We start from the raw sequence: 18,477 nt of genomic DNA, 5'->3' as shown, positions 1-18,477 counted from the left end.
ATAACATTATATATCAGTAAAGCTGTATGCTTCTACCTCCACAACGCTGCTTACTCCCCAACCTTCTGAGTTCCTCTCCAAAAACCTCAGACCATCCAAAAATTTGCAACTTGTCCTGCAATAAAATCCTTCTCCATTGCATGTCCTTCTATAGCTGTGGAATTCATTCCTAGGGTTAGTTGTTAAGGCAGAAACTATGTCAAACATTCAAGATTAGATTAGATAGGTGGACAAAGGAAAACGGGTTAAAGAGATATGGGAACAGGGTGGGTAAATGTGATTAGAACTGTTTGCTCACATGGAGGGTAAACACCGACAAAAACTGATTGGGCCAAATGGCCTGTTTCTATTTTGTAACTTCTATGTATTTCTATTTAAGTCCAAATTACTTGTCCTTGCTGACCTCTACTGGTGTCCCATCTCCTAAGGCACTGAATTGAAAATCATTGTATTCAATCACAAATCCTTCTATGGCCTTACCCTGGTCTGTCTCTACAATCACCTCTGACCCAGCCTTCATCCTGTGGTATTTTGTTTCAGGCCTCTTTGTCCTAGTGCTCTTCATTTTGAAGCAATATATCCAATTATCTAAGTTCTACCCTCAGGAACTGCTCATTTTGCCACATAATTCTCTTTTCTCCTTGATGTGGAAACAACTATCCTTCCCAGGAGTCTGTTCCACGTGTCCACTCTGGTGTGCGGGGCAAGAAAGTCTCACCTCCATCCTTGCAGAGATCTTGTAAACTTTGCTCTGGTACTCTTTCAACATTTTGCTCATTGACCCAATTAAATTGGTGCCTTTTGTTATTTTGAAGATCTGTATCACACAGATCTCCCCTCAACCTTTTTTTTTCCACCATAGAGAAGTTGGGTTGCTTGAGCCTTTCTTCATAAATAAATCAATTGATGCCTGGAATCATCCTGATCATTTTCTCTGAAATGTTCCTGATGTGTCCATTTACCTTCTTGAGATTGGGTGACAAAGGTCGCATACAATGAGAGTCATTTAATTTCCCCCGCTCTTACCTCCCCCACCACCCGCAAGATGTGGGATGCAGGGGCACATGTAGAATCAGGAGGGATGGCTGGAGATGGAGTTCCTTAAATTTACCATCAATTTAAGTCAGAGGCAGGGAAACCAGAGGCAATCGAGACCCTTAAGTGGCCAATTAATATCTCCTTGAGGGTCTCATCCTGCTGCTCCGATATCCTACCAGTAGTGTGGGGGCCATACACCACATGGAGAGCCTGACCAGTAAAAGCTGGGAGCCTCCCTGTGGGCTTGGGTGGGAGGGCCCTCCTGATCAGGCCCGGTGGCATGGGCGAACCCCACTCTAAGAACACCTTCACTAATTACCTCCTCCTTTTATAACTTACATTCTGAGACTCTACCAGTTAGGCAGACCTCCAACGGTGATGGGCGCTGATGTGACACTGCACTCCACCATCCCCCCAACCCCAATTTAAATTTAATGATGGAAAAATCAAGTCTAAACTCAGATTTCCAGTATCAACTTCTGGAAGACAAGCTTTCTTGTTGGGAGTGCAGTCAGGCAATTACCCTTTTATTCAAGAAACCAATTTTGCATTCTTAGTAAGTCAGTGGGCAGAATTTTCTGCCTGCTGGGTGGGCGGCCTCGACCCAATCTCCGGTGGGCGGGGAGCCAATCCCCACTGGAGAAGCGCGCCCTGCCGCCATTTTACGTGGGCGGGCCAATTAAGGCATGTCTAGTGTGATATCCAGTGGGAAGCGCTATGTGCTTCCTGTGTAGGTGGGGGGGATTCCCCAAAAGTAAGAGTGCGCTCTTTCGCACATGCGCACAAAAGAGCGCACGTCTCCCTGAGGCTAAGTGCAGCCTCAAGGAGATCACTTACACTTTTAAAAAGAATAAAAATAGAAATAAAAAAATTCCCTAACATGACCCCCTCATGTGACAATGTCACATGAGATGGGACATGTTCATAAATTACAGTAAAACTTTATTAAACATTTTAGAACCCTTCATGAAACCTCATCCCGCCAGTGGAGGAGGTTTCATGTTTTCTCTATTTGCCGCCGGGGCTCTTGGTTGGACAGGCAGGTCCTTTAATTATTTGGCCATTGACAGGTCGGCGGGCCCACAGCTGATTTTGCTGTGCCCCCGCCTTCCTGCAAATTTAAATGGGGCGGGATGACGTCGGGGGTTCTGCCTGACGTCATCCCGCATCATTTTACGCATTGGCAAGCGGGCCCTGCCCCCTGCTCGCTGATGGCAAAATTCAACCCAGTATCTTTTTGTCAAAGCAAGCTGCTTTCTCATTCAGTGATCTAAGCCTGTTTTTCCTATAGTAAATAAATCAAGTATTTACTTGATGGTTTACAGACCTTAAAACATGTCAGGTTCCTAACGATGCTTTTACCAGAATCCCCATGTGAGTTTAGATCTTTTGCAGTTGCCTTTCTAAATCCAAAGTTAAATCTACGAAAAAGAGTCAATTGATTTTATGTCCTAAATCTGGCACAGCTTTTAGCACCATAATGTCAACAACAAAAAAGCAGACAATAAATTACTTTATTTTTAATGCCTTGCGATTTTTTCATGTTGATCAAGGGTATGTAAATATATGGATGTGGTTCAGCTGTCGACGTGCCAACAATTACGATAAGATATATAGTCCAAAAATGTGGAAAATTACTTGTAGGAGAATAAAAGATGAATATTAAAATTTCAGATATATTTGTTACTCTAAACACTTAGTGATTGGCTGGGTAGGTGAATTATTTATGTATGTATTGAATGTTTGTCCTGACAGAAATAAAGGGGCTACAGCCTGTTTTATTACTAACCTAAAACAAAGATATAAGCAGCTCTGTATGAAGCAAGCCTATTCTTTTTTGTTGAGGAGAAATTAGGGTTCTGGCACAAAAATTCAGAATCATCATTTGCAATTAAAAGCAACTGACAACATTTCACAGAACACTTGATTACAATTTGTTAATAGGAGTAAGGAGAGATCCTCTAGGAGCATTAAATAATGATTGATCTAGAATGAAAAATAAAGAATAGACTGTCATGACTGCAAGGGAGGCATTAGTGTCTTAAAAAGATTGAAAGCCCTTTAGTTATTAAGGGTTTTGGTCATCATGAAATTTAGTGAGGAGGATTACAAGAGTTCCTCTATGCGTGGTCCTCCAGCTACTAAATAATGATTCTGTCATCAAAAACTCAAACCTATGAAAAGCTGCTTTTATTATACAGATATTAATCTGTTGTAGTAAAGCTAGGAGACAAAACTGCTATTTTGAGTACAATATGCTCCTAACAAAACTGAGTTAAACCATTAGGATACCCTGATATGGAACACAACACACTCAGCAACAAATAAGGATAATGTATATGTACTTGGCTGCATTTGCAGAGCTGTACTTTATGGCAACTTTGGAGTTAAATCTTGTTAAGTTACATGTTACTTTTTTTAAAGTGTTTCCAATTTTGATATGTTTCCAAGAAGTCCACTATTGATCTACTTTTTAAACGTGACTATACTGATCTTGTGGTAGCACTTAGTATGAAATAGTATCAGATGATTTTTGTGAGGATTCTATCAGCTTCAGAGTGTGATTTGACTCCCAAGTTATGCTCCCATTTTTGTATCAATGTGCAGCCAAAAGCAATTATGTTACATAGTAATGGCAGCATAACTGCAGCCAGACCCCCATTAATAATGAGCTAACTCTTTACCTTTTAGTTTAAAGTTTCCAAATACATGTTGGCAGCGAGTTATCTTGTTTGACTTCATGTGCAGTTTGATTTATTGATATGTTCTGACAGTGGCTGAGATACATGTGGTCCTTGCTACAACAAAGATGTTGAAATGTGCAGTTGAGCTCCTAAACAACACTTTAGACGCCTGGTCCAATCTAAGAACAGTGTGCAGTATAGTTCATCTTTCCATGCCCAGCCTGTTGTATAACGGCACTTTCCCTTTATGTCACTTTGCATGTCACATCTAATTCCATCTCACTACTGCTACTTTCATTTGCTAATAAAATTAATAGGTTGATTTCATGGTATTTGTCCAAACCTGCTGGTATTCTGGTGCCATGGCACTACTGTATGTTGTGGGCATAAAGCAGCCAGCCTAGAAGGCAGCCATATTGGTAGCTGCTGTGCCGCTGCCACTTCCTAACGGCTTTCTAGTAGTTCAAAAATCCTTGGGAAGGGATCGATGATGATTTGAGGAAAACCAACTGTATAATTCTTGAAATATGTATCCTTGCTTGAGAATACTTTGTGAGTGCCCTCATTTAAGGGTAGGAGAGTAGATATCCCTGAAGTGAGTGAATCTTGCCTCAGTGTTGCCTAGAGATTTTTTCTCTGAGCATGATGAGAAAGCATTTTGCATGATGGTTTTACAGTTGTAGGTTAAGCACTAATCAGAGTTGTTCCCACTGCATCAAAGTTCTGGTGCCACTTGTGCCATACAAGCATTTTCTTCTATGACTGTTTAGATTATATTAGATAATCTTTCCACACTGCTCCCGAGTCCTTGCACTGTGTTTTGCCCTGAGACAATGGTTGGAGTTTAATGCCTCCATGACCCCTGGAAACAGGCTGAAAGGTGGTGGAAGGCCATTTATTTGGATGCAAAGGCATGGGGTAGAGAGCCTAATGCCATCCTAACTCCCCCAATTAACTCAGAGACAGGGAAATTCAATTTCAGCCTTCCTGCCCCTAGGCTCTGAAGTGGTCAATTAAGTGCCACTTAAAGGCTTCATCCCAGTTGCAGCCTGCCAGTGGGCTGGAGGAGAGTCCCTTCTGTTGGACACAGGGTGCCTGAACAGAAGGCCCTGTTAGCGGCAAGGGCCTTCCCCATGGGAGGACTTCCATGCCCTCCACACTGATCTGCCCCCCACCCCACACCCCCCCTACCCCCGGCTACCTCGTGGCTGCCTATCTGACTGGCTCCAACAAAGCCACTTACCTGGGTTCCAGAGCATCCATGGTTGCTCCTCGCCCCAGCCCTCCTAAAGTCCCAGAAGTGGTCACCATTCCTAGTGGTGCTGCTGGGTCTGAAGAACTGCTGACCATCTGATTGGCAGGATCCTTGTCCTGAAAGCCCTGGGAACCCCAGGGGCAGGCAGGTAAGTGATTGACTGGATTCTAATCCCATCAGGGCTCCCAGAAATGGCTGCAGTGGGGTTACCGGTGGTTCTGAGGCCAGTGGATGGTGTCACCATTGTGGCATTAAATTCAACCCAAAGTTTTAATCTTGATCAGAAAACATTTCCTGTTTATAAGCAGGCCTTTTTTGGTCTAGATCTCCAAATGCAGCAAGACTAGGATCTAGGGTAAACATTTGCTTTGCAGGTTTCTAATCATTGACAGCCAATGCTACTTACTCTTTCTAATCCCTGCATTTCCATACTTTGTGCTTCTTCATCTGACTCAACACGCGCAGTGTGTCACTGTGGTCACACTAGGCTGAATTAGTGATTGTTTTACAGAGTACTATGAGATTTGGTGTTTATGGGGCACAGTATTAAGTATTTCATCCTGCCTTGTAAATGTCAGAATGTTGAGTCTTAGAAGCAGACTATTGTCTCAGTTATATTACCAAGTATATATAGTGACATGACTGAAGTCACCATGATTCATTTGTGTTCCATTGCTTGAAAAGAGCATAGTCCATGAGGGTACTAACCAACAGTTCTGTGACGGCCTCCAATTTTGCCATTACACCCACTCTTTGGTGCACTTCATTCTAATTATTTCCACAATGGCTTCCTTTAATGGGGTCAAGGGATTATCAAGGTGCTCCAATAATTTGGAAGGGCTCAATGGTTTAGAGGTGTAATGCTATGACCATCTTCACAGACATGGGGTAGAAATTTTTTGAGGAGCCAAGTTGACTCAGACTTTAAGTGGTAATGAAATGGTACAGCAGGTGTCAACTGACTCTTTCAGGGCAATGTGTGTGGATCTAGATGTACAAATCCCAGGATGAGAGAAAATGAGTACAAAATCTTTCACATGCAGTTGCACTGGTCTCCCTTTCCTTCAGAATAACTCATTTCCAACTTATGACTGCTGAATAGTCAAAAGAATTCTTGTATTCAGCAAATTGTGTAGTGCCAGTGAAAGAACAAGGCCACTGTGGGAAATGGCATGGGGAGAAAGAGTTGAATTTAGCATCTGTGAAAGACAACCCTGCGGTTGCTCACTCACTTCAGCGAGGCATCTTATCAAAATTGTGTGGATATACTCACAGAGCACATATTGCTGAATCTTTTATCATGTCCATGAGAAGGAAAAGAAAAAAAAAGTCAGGCAAGATTTCTGCCTTCTCATTGCTATCCAATAACTCATTCTGGAAAGTGCATCTGTATAGACATTGTGTAACAAGAAAATCATACTGAACTATGATATTTCCCCTTCAGCCAAACTTCCTGCAACAGTTTATTATCCAGGCTCTTACCTGACTACCTTAGTTGAAGTATTAGAGGGCTGTGGGTTCATGTACCAGGAGGAGAAAATTGTGAAAATGAAAAAATAATATTAAAAGACAATATTAATAATAATCCTAATTCTTAGCAGCTGTTGAATTGTTTTAAGGCATACAGATGCTAAGGTTCCATGTCAATTTTAACTGGGTATTGGTGGGTGGTGTGATTGTGTAGGTGTGTTGATAGCCTCAGTCATTTTAATGGTTGTGCCTTGTTTTAAATGCACAGTGGACTTGGAAAAAAGAATCCTTGTATGAATTTTTGGGGAGAGTGAGGCAAAATCTGTCATGTGTCAAACAGGGCTGAATCAGAAGAAAGGATTTAAGGGAGGGTGAGATCAGGCTTTCACGCAGGGGAGAACAGGGAGTGCTGACAGCAAGTGTCAAGATTTTTGTGCAGTTGGAGGAGCATTGCTCTTAAAACAAAACGTCCTTTTCTCTGGGTAGACCAATCTGCTCGTGGTATCAATGGGGTGAGTATGCGCGGCATATGCTCTTGCCCTTAGCTACCTGAAAATTACGCTGGGACCCTATCTTTGTCATTGGACCACAATTTGAATGAGGTCGGGACCACCCCTGTGTAGGCCCTAAACCAAATGGTGGCAGCCGAAAATGGTTGGGAAGTTTAGCCTTGTAATTTTCAGAGCGCTTCTACTATACTCCCATCTGGCTGAGCCAGTGAAAACCATCTACTAATAAATAACTTTATTAGCTTAAACCTACAAATAGGCATATAAATAGTGTGAAGTAGCTATCAGATCACTTCTCATAAAAGAAACTTCTCTTAACATCAATTCACTATTTGTTTTGTCTATTATGTTTTACACAGTTTCATCGCTTTGGAGTTAAATTATATCAGAGTTGACCATGCTTCTGATGGACATCAAGCTACACACTGCAATTTTTGTACATGGCTCTATAAATTGAGAGATAAATCACATCTTTGTATGACCAGAGTGACTAAATCTGTACAACAAAGAATTCAAAGTAACTGGCACTAGTTTTCAAATATGACTCACCTCTGTTGCAATAGGTTTGTCATAATAATAGTGGATTTGGCAAGCAGTGCAAAATGTTATGAAAAGCATCTGTTGTCTATTGTGTACAGGAGTCTATCTATGACAAATACTGCAACCACTATAAGAGATAAAAAAGTGTAGAGCACTGATTTTAAAATAAAAGCTTTGATGTTTCAATGATTATAGCCAATAATTAAATCTTGTGAATAAACAGGATTTAAAACAATGAAATATAGGATTCAATAAATACAATGCACCAGTGTAGTGCTTGCACCGTCGTTCTCACTATTTTAAACGTCTCCTAATCACCCACAGAAGTAAATTGTTCCACTCACATTTTTACCCAAAGAGGAAGCTAGCTATTTAAAGCTATTGTAGCTAAATATCACCATGCATATCCCGAGGGTAACATCAACTTTTGCCTTTTTCTTGATAGCCCAAAAGGCTACTTAATAGTCCAGGGAAAACTTGTGTAACTTGAGGCACCCCATTATAAACATATACTCCGCCTTCACTATAAAATGGTCCTTGAGAGTCCAGGAATTTCTATCTGACAATGAAATCTTTCCAGCAGTACCACATAATTGCCATCAAATAAAATCCAACAAGACACTCGCTCAGGATTCAAAGTCTTGTGAGAAAAACAGAGCTTCACACAGGGAAGTGAAATATATTTATTGGCACTATATATTAGATCTAAAACCATCAACAGCCTAAGCACGATAAATTGCAACAGATTTTGAACAAATGCATTTTGGAGTGGAAATCTACATTTATTGTGGAATTCCCTGGGCAGAATTTTGGATGGATGGGCAGGCCCCACCGGCTCAGCGGCGGGCGGGTAGCCGATCGCCACTGCCGAAACGGCCCCCGCAGCCATTTTGAGTGGGCGGGCCAATTAAGGCCGCCCGACGGGAAGCACTATGCACTTCCGGTGCAGGGGGGAGGGATTCTCCAACTGTCAGAGTGCGCTCTTGCGGCGCATGTGTGCGAAAGAGCGCACATCTCCCTGAGACTATGGTCTCAGGGAGAGAACTGAAAGTTTTATAAACTTCAAAATAGAAAAATTAAAATATTATTAACATGTCCCCCTCATGTGACAATGTCACATGAGATGGGACATGTTAATAAATATCATATAAACTTTATTAAAGTTTTTTCAAACAGACATGAAACCTCATCTTGCCAGTGGATGAGGTTTAATGTTTTTTCAGAAGCCCACTGGGGCTCCAGGCCTGCCCGACAGCCTTAAGGTTGGATAGGCAGGGCCTTTAATTGGCTTAATTATCGTGTCAATGGCCTCAATTGGCCATTGACGGGTCGGCGGGCAGACAGCCGATGTCGTTGTCCGCCTGCCTTCCTGAATATTTAAATGGGGCGGGATGACATCGGGGGTTCCTCCCGATGTCATCCCATGTCATTTTCGAGTCGGCGAGCAAGCCCCACCCCCAGCTCGCCGATGGAAAAATTCTGCCCCATGTGATGGAAGGGTGCAGCAAGGTCTTCAATATTTGAAATGTAGTAACCCCACTATACGTTAATGGGCAGGATTTTCTAGCCATCGGGCTTGGCATGCCCGGGAGTGCCCAATTAGCGGCCAGTCAGCGTGAAACGCTTGCAGAGGAGCTCAGTATTGCCGGGATGTGCGGGGTGGGGGGCCGGTAGGAGTGTGAGCGCTGAAGTCTGCGCATGCGCGGGGAGCGTTTGCTGAAATCTCCCCGAAGGCACAGAGCTGCCTCAGGGAGCTGAAGAATCGTGGACACAAATATAAACATTTTAAAAATGCGAGAAACATGTCTCCACATGTCACATGATGAGGGACACATTTAAAATGATGTTTAAAAATTTTTACTTTTTAAAATTACTTCTGGAAACCCATGGCTGAGGTTTCATAAAAAATCCAAAGCAAAATCCTGGCCAATTCACCCACCCGCCAACCAAACAGGCAGCAAGAAAATACAAATTAATTATCTGCTTAAGGGCCTTAATAGGCCTCTTAATTGTCGGGGGCATGCTGCTGACTCTCGTGTGCGCCTGCTGACTGAAAGATCACAAGAGTGCGCAATGATGTTGGGCTGCTCACCTGACGTTATCATGCTTTATTTTATGCTCGAGCATGTCCGGTGCGCACCCGCACACGGAGCAGAAAATTCTGCCCAATATCTTTAAGGTCTAGGTGAAGGCCCTATAAAGGTATGTGCACAGTTTTAAAAACCTGTGATGTGACTTAAGATTCATATATTGTTGCCTATTCTGCACACCCACAGGAAGTCAAGACCTCCTTTATCCCTCCACACTCCACCCCCCACCACCCCCAACACCAGCCAACATCTGGAATACCAGACATCTGAGAAATGGAACTAGCTTATGGAGTTTTCTGGAAGACCCTGATGTTCAAATATTTAGCAGGATCCATAGCAAGCCCCCTGACTATGTTACATGAGCATCCAGAACTCTGCTGTCCACTTCACATCCAACTAAAAGTCCTGCTCGCCCATCACCCCAGTTTTTTGCTGACCTACATTGGATCCCAGTTCATCACTGTGTTCACAGGTTTCCTTAATATTAAAAAAATCTAATTGCTTGGGAGTCTTTGATTAGCTGGTTAATGTAAATATCTAAAAAAAAAAGTAACCAATAGAAATTTACATTGGATTGGCTAGAATTCAGATGGCTGTTTGGGTAGCTGAAATGTAAACTCTTTCATAAACATTGAAAATTTATTTCCGCCAAACAACACAAGACTTGACATTTTATAATCTTTAGTGAGGTACAATGAAATTCCACATTTGCTTGCTGGTTCGTAAATCATCATTTTCCCACTAGTTTCGTTCCTAATACCAAATATATCATTAAGTCTTTCAAAAATTGGCAGCAAGATGTAAAGAAAATAGAGAAGATAGCACCACTCAGTTGCTGGATACCCTACTATTAAATGATTTTAAGTAACTGATTAAATATCTTATCACATATCCTGTTCAATATGCATATCATTTACTCTAAATTTTTGGAACGCACCCGTAAGATTTGGTACAAGCGATTATAAGCCTTTAGTTCAATAATGATAACCATTAAAAGCTTATGTTTGAAGATTGTTCTGAACATCAAGGGGAAACGCCCAGGTCTATTGTGCAAAAAGCATCAAAGGTGTAGGAGTAAATGGGGTCATTCTGTCATCTTCAACCCCAACAAAGATGAAGGCCTGAATTTTGTGTTCCAAGGTCGGGTGTATCCCGACCCGAATGCACGTAAAATAGCACGAAAAGACATCGGGCATGCATCCTGCATGTCATCGTGCACATGTGCAATATTGAGGTCAGCAGGCGCACGTGGGAGTCAGAGTTTTTTTTATTCTTTCACGGGATGTAGGCATTGTTGTCTCGGCCAGCATTTATTACCCATCCCTAATTACCCTTGAGAAGGTAGTGCTGAGCTGCCTTCTTGAACTGCTGCAATCCATGTGGGCAAATACACCCACAGTGTTGTTAGGGAGGAGGTCCTCGGTTTTGACCCAGTGACAGTGAACGAACGGCGATGTATTTCCAAGTCAGGGTGGTGAATGGCTTGGAGGGGAACTTCCAGGTGGTGGTGCTCCCATGTATCTGCTGTGTTTGTCCTTCTTGGTGGTAGTGATCATGGGTTTGGAAGGTGCTGTCTAAGGAGACTTGGTGAATTCCTGCAGTGCATCTTGTAGATGGTACGCACTGCTGCTACTGTGCGTCAGTGGTGGAGGGAGTCAATGTTTGTGGATGTTGTGCCAATCAAGCAGGCTGCTTTATCCTGGATGGTGTCAAGCTTCTTGAGTGTTGTTAGAACTGCACTCATCCAAGCAAGCAGAGAGTATTCCAACATAGACTTGACTTATGTCCTGTAGATGGTGGACAGTCTTTTGGGAGGCAGGAGGTAATTTACTCACTACAGGATTCCTAGCCTCTGAACTGCAGCTGTAGCTACAGTATTTATATGGCTAGTCAAGTTCAGTTTCTGGTCAATGATAACTCCCAGGATGTTGATAGTCGGGAATTCAGTGATGGTAATGCCATTGACTATCAAGAGGAGATGGTTAGATTCTCTCTTGTGGGAGATGGTCATTGCCTGGCACTTGTGTGGCACAAATGTTACTTGCCACTTGTCAGCCCAAGCTTGGTTGTTGTCTAGGTCTTGCTGCATTTGGACATGGACTGCTTCAGTATCTGAGAAATTGTGATGGTGTTCAACATTCTGCAATCATAATTGAACATCCCTACTTCTGACCTTATGATGGAAGGAAGGTCATTGATGAAGCAGCTGAAGATGTTTGGGCCTAGGACACTGAGGAACTCTGGCAGTGATATCCTGGAACTAAGATGATTGACCACGAACAACCACAACCATCTTCTCTTGTGCTAGGCATGATTCCAAACACTGAAAATTTTTCCCCATGATTCTCATTGACGTTAGTTTTACAAGGGCTTCTTGATGCTACACTCGGTCAAAGGCTGCCTTGATATCAAGGCTGTCACTCTCACCTCATCGCTTGAGTTCAGCTCATTTGTCCATGTTTGGACCAAGGCTGTAATGAGGTCAGGAGCTGAGTAGCCCTGGCGGAACCCAAACAGAGCATCAGTGATCAAATTTTTGCTAAGTAAGTGCCACTTGATAGCACTGTCGGTGGTCCCTTCCATCACTTTACTGATGGTTGAGATTGCACCGATGGGGTGGTAATCGGCTGGATTGGATTTGCCCTGCTTTTCATATACAGGTCATAAATGGGCAATTTTCCACATTGTCAGGTAGACGTCAGTGTTGTAGTTGTACTGGAACAGCTTGGCTAGGGGCGCGGCAAGTTCTGGTGCATATGTCTTCAGTGCTATTGCCGGAATATTGGCAGAGCCCATAACCTTTGCAGTATCCATTGCCTTCATCCTGACTTGTGCCTTGTAGATGGTGGATAGACTTTGCAGAGTCAGGAGGTGAGCTACTGGCTGCAGAATTCCTAGCCTCTGACCTGCTCTTGTAGCCACAGTATTTATATGGCTGGTCCAGTTCAGTTTCTGGTCAGTGGTAACTCCCAGTGGGGGATTCCGCAATGGTAATGCCATTGAATGTCAAGGGGAGATGGCTAAATATCACGTGGAGTGAATCGAATTGGCTGATGACAGGCATCTGTGATGCTGGGGACCTCCAGAGGCAACTGAAATGGATCATTCACTCGCACTTCTGGCTGCAGATTGTTGTAAATGCTTCAGCCTTATCTTTTGCACTGACTTGCTGGGCTTTCCCATCATTGAGGAAGGGGATATTTGTGGAGCCTCCTCCTCCAGTGAGTTGTTTCATTGTCCACCACCATTCACGACCAGATGTAACAGGACTGCAGAGCCTCGATCTGATCCATTGGTTATGAAATCACTTAGCTCTGTCTATCACTCGCTGCTTATGCTGTTTGGCTTGCATGCAGTCCTGTGTTGTAGCTTCACCAGGCTAACACCTCAGGTTTAATTATGCCTGGTGCTGCTCCTGACATGCCCTCCTGCACTCTTCATTGAACCAGGTTTGATCCCCTGGCTTGATGGTAATGGTAGAGTCTGTAAGGTATGAGTATGAGTAAGTCATGAGTATGACTATGTCAGGCTATTGCTTGACTAGTCTGTGAGACAGCTCTCCCAATTTTGACACAGAGCACCAGGGGCAGGATTTTTACCTCGTAGGGCAGGCACAGTGGGCGGGACCAGGAGCGGCCACAAAACCGACCTCTGCCTGCGATTGGGCCCTGACCACGATTTCACACTGGCTGGCCAATTAAGGACCAGCCAACATGAATCACGCGCTGGGTGCGTTGGGGAGAGGAGCGTGACTGTGGAATTCAGTGCATGCGCGGGGGTGCACTCAGTGAAAGCTCCCTGAAGGCACAGAGCCACCTCAGGGAGCTGAGATTTTTAACATTACAAATATAGAATGGAAAAATAAGGAAAAAATGTCACCTCATGTGACTCTGTCACATGCCTGTCCGACGAGAGAAAAATTCTGTCCCAGAGGTTTGCGAAGAGGATTTTGCAGGATCGACAGGCTTTGCTAGGGTTCTGATGCCTGGGTCCTTGCAGGTGGTCCGACCATTTTTATTCCTTAATGACTTTGCAGCAGTTTTGATACAACTGAGTGGCTTGCTAGGCCATTTCAGAGGGCAGTTAAGAGTCAAGCACATTGCTGTGGATCTGGAGTTACATGTAGGCCAGACCAGGTAAGGACAACAGATTTCCTGAAGTGCCTTAGTAAACCAGTTGGCTTTTTATGACAGTCAGCAATGGCTTCAAGGTTGTCATTAGGCTTTTAATTCTAGGTTTTTATTGATTGAATCCAAATTCCACTATCTGCCATGGTGGGATTCAAACTTGAGACCCCTGAGCATTACCCTGGGTCTCCAGATTGCTAGTCCAGTGACAATACCACTATGCCACTGGCTCCCCTGCAGCTTTTTTTTGTCTTTGTCCATTGATTTATGGGCAGAATATCATGGGCTGCAATTGCCTATTTTCCAGAGTTGAGCAGCATTACCAGTTGAAAATACCAGACTGCAAACCCACTCCTTAAGGAGTAGATGGTGGTAAATCAAGAAGCAATGATTCAATTACACCAAGGGAGCAAATTTCCGCTTGTGCCATGTGTAAAAATAAAATTTGTAAACATGATGCATAGAGGCCACCTCCCGACCCCTTCAACTGCTAGTTTTAAAAGGAACCAGGAATGATTGGGCAAAGGTGGAAAATTCCACAGCTTTGAGGTCCTAGGAAAGAGTAAATTAGCGAAGGAAATACTGCAATGAGTCTGGAATGCATTTGAAAATTTACACAGACTGCAGGGAGGACCCATAAGTAACCCACAAGTGTTGGCAATGCTACAGGCAAAATTGTGGAACTAGCACTGTTGTTGTATGGGATACACATCAGGACATGTTTAGAGATTTCCCAACTTATTTTTCCCCTCCATGAAATAGAAAATCTGTTTGATTCAAAGTATTATTTGAGATCCTAGCTTCTTATTTCCATTTCCTAACTCAGTGAACACTGCGAGAAAATTCACCTGTGAATAATGGGCAAGAGCAGGATTGGGCTCTGGTCAAAGAGTTTACTGACACTCAGCCTTTGATTATAAGCAAGGGCTTTCTACCCCCGACTCTCATAAGGAAGTCTTTGGCCTTCAATCTATAACTTGCCCCCAACAGTTAGCTTTCCAGCCTATCCTGGCACAATCCCCAGACTCCGGAGGCCTCCTTCCAATGGTTACCCTTCTCCACTCATCAGGACATGGAGCTGATGCTCTTCCAAGTGCCAAAGAATGTCCTGAAGTGTCCCTAGCTGCCAGCAACAGTCAACCCAGCAATATTCTAGTCAGGCCTTGCTGGGGTCTTTGGCTGACTCGGCCTCTCCCCATGGTCCCCAGCTCCTGGTAATACTGGGGTGTAATGCCAAGGCATGCACATGACGAATAGGTATTGAGATGATGACCTGGGGAGGGCAGGGTATTCATGCAATGATATGTTAGCATGAGTTAGCCCCTTCATTAAAGGGGGAAGAATAGAGTGGGTGGGGGAGTGGGGCACGGTATGAGAATGGGCAATTATAAAGAAATGAATTTAAACGGTTGCACAGAAGTTCATTGATTGCTATTTTGTTTCAAGAGTATATAAAAAATCTTGATCTAACAAACTCTAGCAAACTCGTCGTTTGTTTATCAGGATTTAATTCCAATAAAATTTGAAGATAGCCCATTAAGTCCCTAAGGTTAGCTATATCACTAAAAGTTACTTAGTGTCTTACTTGTATTGTTTCATTGCAGGATGGTAAAAGAAAGCTATCTTCTAAGGTTTACTTAACTCCATGGGGAAAAGATTTGTTCAGCTTGTGTCAATTCCTTGGGGGCAGGCATGGTCATGGACCATTATCTGCATGGAGCCCTTCATTGATATCATTAAACATGCCACACAGGCTGCATAGGCAATGCCGTAGAGCCCTAGCTGCCTATTGAATCAACAAAAATCTATACAGCAGCACTAAGTGAATGAATTGCTCCATCCATATTTTCTAAGGAGTATTCAAGTGTCAAATGTATTCACAGATAATACTTTGTGCAATTAGTTTTAGTAGTGATATGAGTGAAATTTGTAATTATCTTGATTAATCAAGCTTTCTATTCAAGACTTAAATCTGAAATAGTTTTTTTCCCTGTTGGATAGCATTGAACCAATGGGAAAAGGCTGTGAACAACTTGCAAAATTATTTATTAATAAATTAATAACTGCCAATAACCTGGCATTGATTAATAACTTGACAATAAGCAACTGTTCACTTGACAGGTCATTCCTTGCTTGTGGTTTGTTGCTCACTGCAATATGAAAAGATTGGACAAATATGGGGTTAACAGGGAAGTAAGCTGATGGATATGGAATAGTATGTCCAGCAATTCAAACCATAGATTAAATAAAAATTCCAGTATTTTCAGTAGAATTTAACAATGTTTAATGCATGAAGAACTTGGGTTCAAAACTATTATTATTATTATTATTATTGCCAATTTACATTTAATAAGACTTTGCAAAATCCCCAACAAATTGGTTAAAATTGTGCTAATACTAATAATGTATTTACATATCTTGTCTTTTCACTATTTTAAATAAGGTATTTAAATAAGATCAATTTATTTTAAATGTGTTGATACTTTTGCTAAAATATTAGAAGGAGGAATTTTGCACAAAAGGCTTAATAATATTGCACCATGTAATTTCAATCCTAAATCTGTTGTCAAAAGATATTACATCAAAGGGAATCCATGAGCTATACAAGCTCTGAATTTAAAAAGCTGTGGAACATGCATCAATGATTTTTTTTCTATATTTTTCAACTAGATGACTTAAAAAATGAGACACCAATCCAAACTTGCATCTTGAAAATATTGTATTTTTTTAGTTAGTGGAATTTATACTCAACATAATTGATTAAATATAGACAATGACATTACTCAATACTTTGTAGGTGACTTGTGATGCTTTAAAGAAAATGTATGTTTTCTGCTTTATCATCTAATTATGCTGTGCAAGGTCCATTTGCATTCTAATAGGACATGCTATATTCAAAAGTACACAACACAGCTGTTCTGATGTGTCAGTTCAAAAGCATTCATGTCATGACAAAACCTAATGAAATGTCATAAATACTGTTTTCCTTTTCATTCTTTACCAGAGATTTGAATTATAATGACCTGGTTGAATTTCCTGTAGCTATCAGAACTCTTAGCAAGCTTCAAGAACTGTGAGTATCATTATATCAATTATAATGAAAAAGTTGCATATAGAATTTAACTGCAAAAATCATCTGTAATTGTATCACAGGGCAAAGTGTGCACCTAACGTGTGTAATATTCCTGAAAACAGCAAGAGGGCTTGTACATTTCCAAAAAAGTGATTCAAAAGCATGCAAGTTCAAATTCTATACACAATAACTATAATTATATAAAGTAGCAAGGGACAATGACCCAGTTTAAGGCTGTTACCTAAAGGTTGAAGATGGCATTTATAAGCCATTCATTTTTAAATCACACACAGAATTAGGTTGGAGCAATGGAACTGACTGCCAAATAACATGACAATATTTCAAAATTCAAATACTTGTTGTCAAAACAATAAACATATTTTTTAACATCACTGTGTGTAATATCCAGAGAGGGGTTTTATCCTGATTTACAGTGATCAATGTTTTAAAAGTACAATAGTCTAAGAAGGAAGATTCCCTCAATAGGCTACATGTAATTAAACTGTAAATCCATTTATAAAGAACAGATTTACATATTGAAGACATGTAATCTTAGTGTCGTGTTTTACAGAGAATATATGCTAATATAAATCAACAATTTGGATGCAAAATGCATCACACAAACATGCAAGTCACAGCTTGGTAGCAATTTTCTTGGAAGTCAAAAGACTGAGAGTTCAATCCTGGCACCAGACTATTTTAGGCAAGCACTGAGGGTGCCATCCTTTGAGCTCAGATATAAAACAAGGTCCTATATAAAACAAGCCTCCCATTCCAGTGGTTCAGGATGGATACATTTCACAAAGCATGATCCAAAGAGTAGGGAGTTCTCTTGATACCCTGCCCAATGTTCCTCCTACAACCAATTTCATCAAAAAGAAATCCATGTTTTGGGCTTTTGTGAGGCCTTGTTGTAAGCGATAATGGTCACTTCACTTCAAAGTGATTAAATGTATGTGCTGTGCTTTAAAACATGTTTGATAGATCTGGGAAGGCACTGTATAAATCCAAGTTTCTCTGTATGGAGAACAAACTAGATCCTCTTGGAGTAAGATTGTAACTTCAGTAAGATATATGAAAAATGATGACATAGTCTCTTTTAAAGAGAACGATAATTGGAATGTGCTAAAATAGTTTTCACTTTGACCTTGACTGTTTTAACTAATTAGATGCATTTCTGATGTGTATTATAGGGGCTTCCATAATAATAATATCAAAGCAATCCCAGAAAAGGCTTTTGTTGGAAATCCCTTGCTTCAAACAATGTAAGTTTAATTGTTACTATCTCATACATTCATTGTTACCCATTCTGTTTCAGTTCGTCTATGTTTGGCATATTTCTGACGATGCTAAATGATGAAATTTAGCCTTGATTATTACTGTTTATGGACAAAATTAAATTGCCCCTAATATTGCTGACAGAATTCAATACATTTCAATAAGACAAACAATATATTTTAATGGCTGTACAAAAGCTTAAGGGGAAATAAAGTATTTGCTATTCCAAATACTCCCTAGGGAGAAGTGAAATTATGAAAATACTTCAACACTTTGACTCAGAGCATTTATCCAATGAAGAAGTAAACTATACATCCCAGTTCCCACTGTGGTAAGGTAGCTGATCTCATCTGGGGCATTAGCTCAAGGATGCTACACATATACCCAAATTCGGAAAGTGAATACTGGACAGG

General features: G+C 41.5%; 1 protein-coding gene across 2 annotated transcripts in view; it reads left to right on the top strand.

Annotated features, from left to right (window-relative positions):
- LOC121281732 (leucine-rich repeat-containing G-protein coupled receptor 6) overlaps positions 1–18,477 on the top strand; it is a 265,429-nt gene that overhangs the window by 218,966 nt on the left and 27,986 nt on the right. For both annotated transcript variants that reach the window (XM_041194643.1, XM_041194644.1), the window contains 2 exons: positions 16,718–16,786; positions 17,980–18,051. In XM_041194643.1, the coding sequence (XP_041050577.1) occupies positions 16,718–16,786; positions 17,980–18,051 (141 nt within the window). The remainder of the gene's footprint in view (positions 1–16,717; positions 16,787–17,979; positions 18,052–18,477) is intronic.

The sequence above is a fragment of the Carcharodon carcharias genome, chromosome 9 (genome assembly GCF_017639515.1).
Source record: "Carcharodon carcharias isolate sCarCar2 chromosome 9, sCarCar2.pri, whole genome shotgun sequence".
NCBI classification, from domain to species: domain Eukaryota; kingdom Metazoa; phylum Chordata; class Chondrichthyes; order Lamniformes; family Lamnidae; genus Carcharodon; species Carcharodon carcharias.
This window is presented reverse-complemented; position numbering and strand designations above follow the sequence as displayed.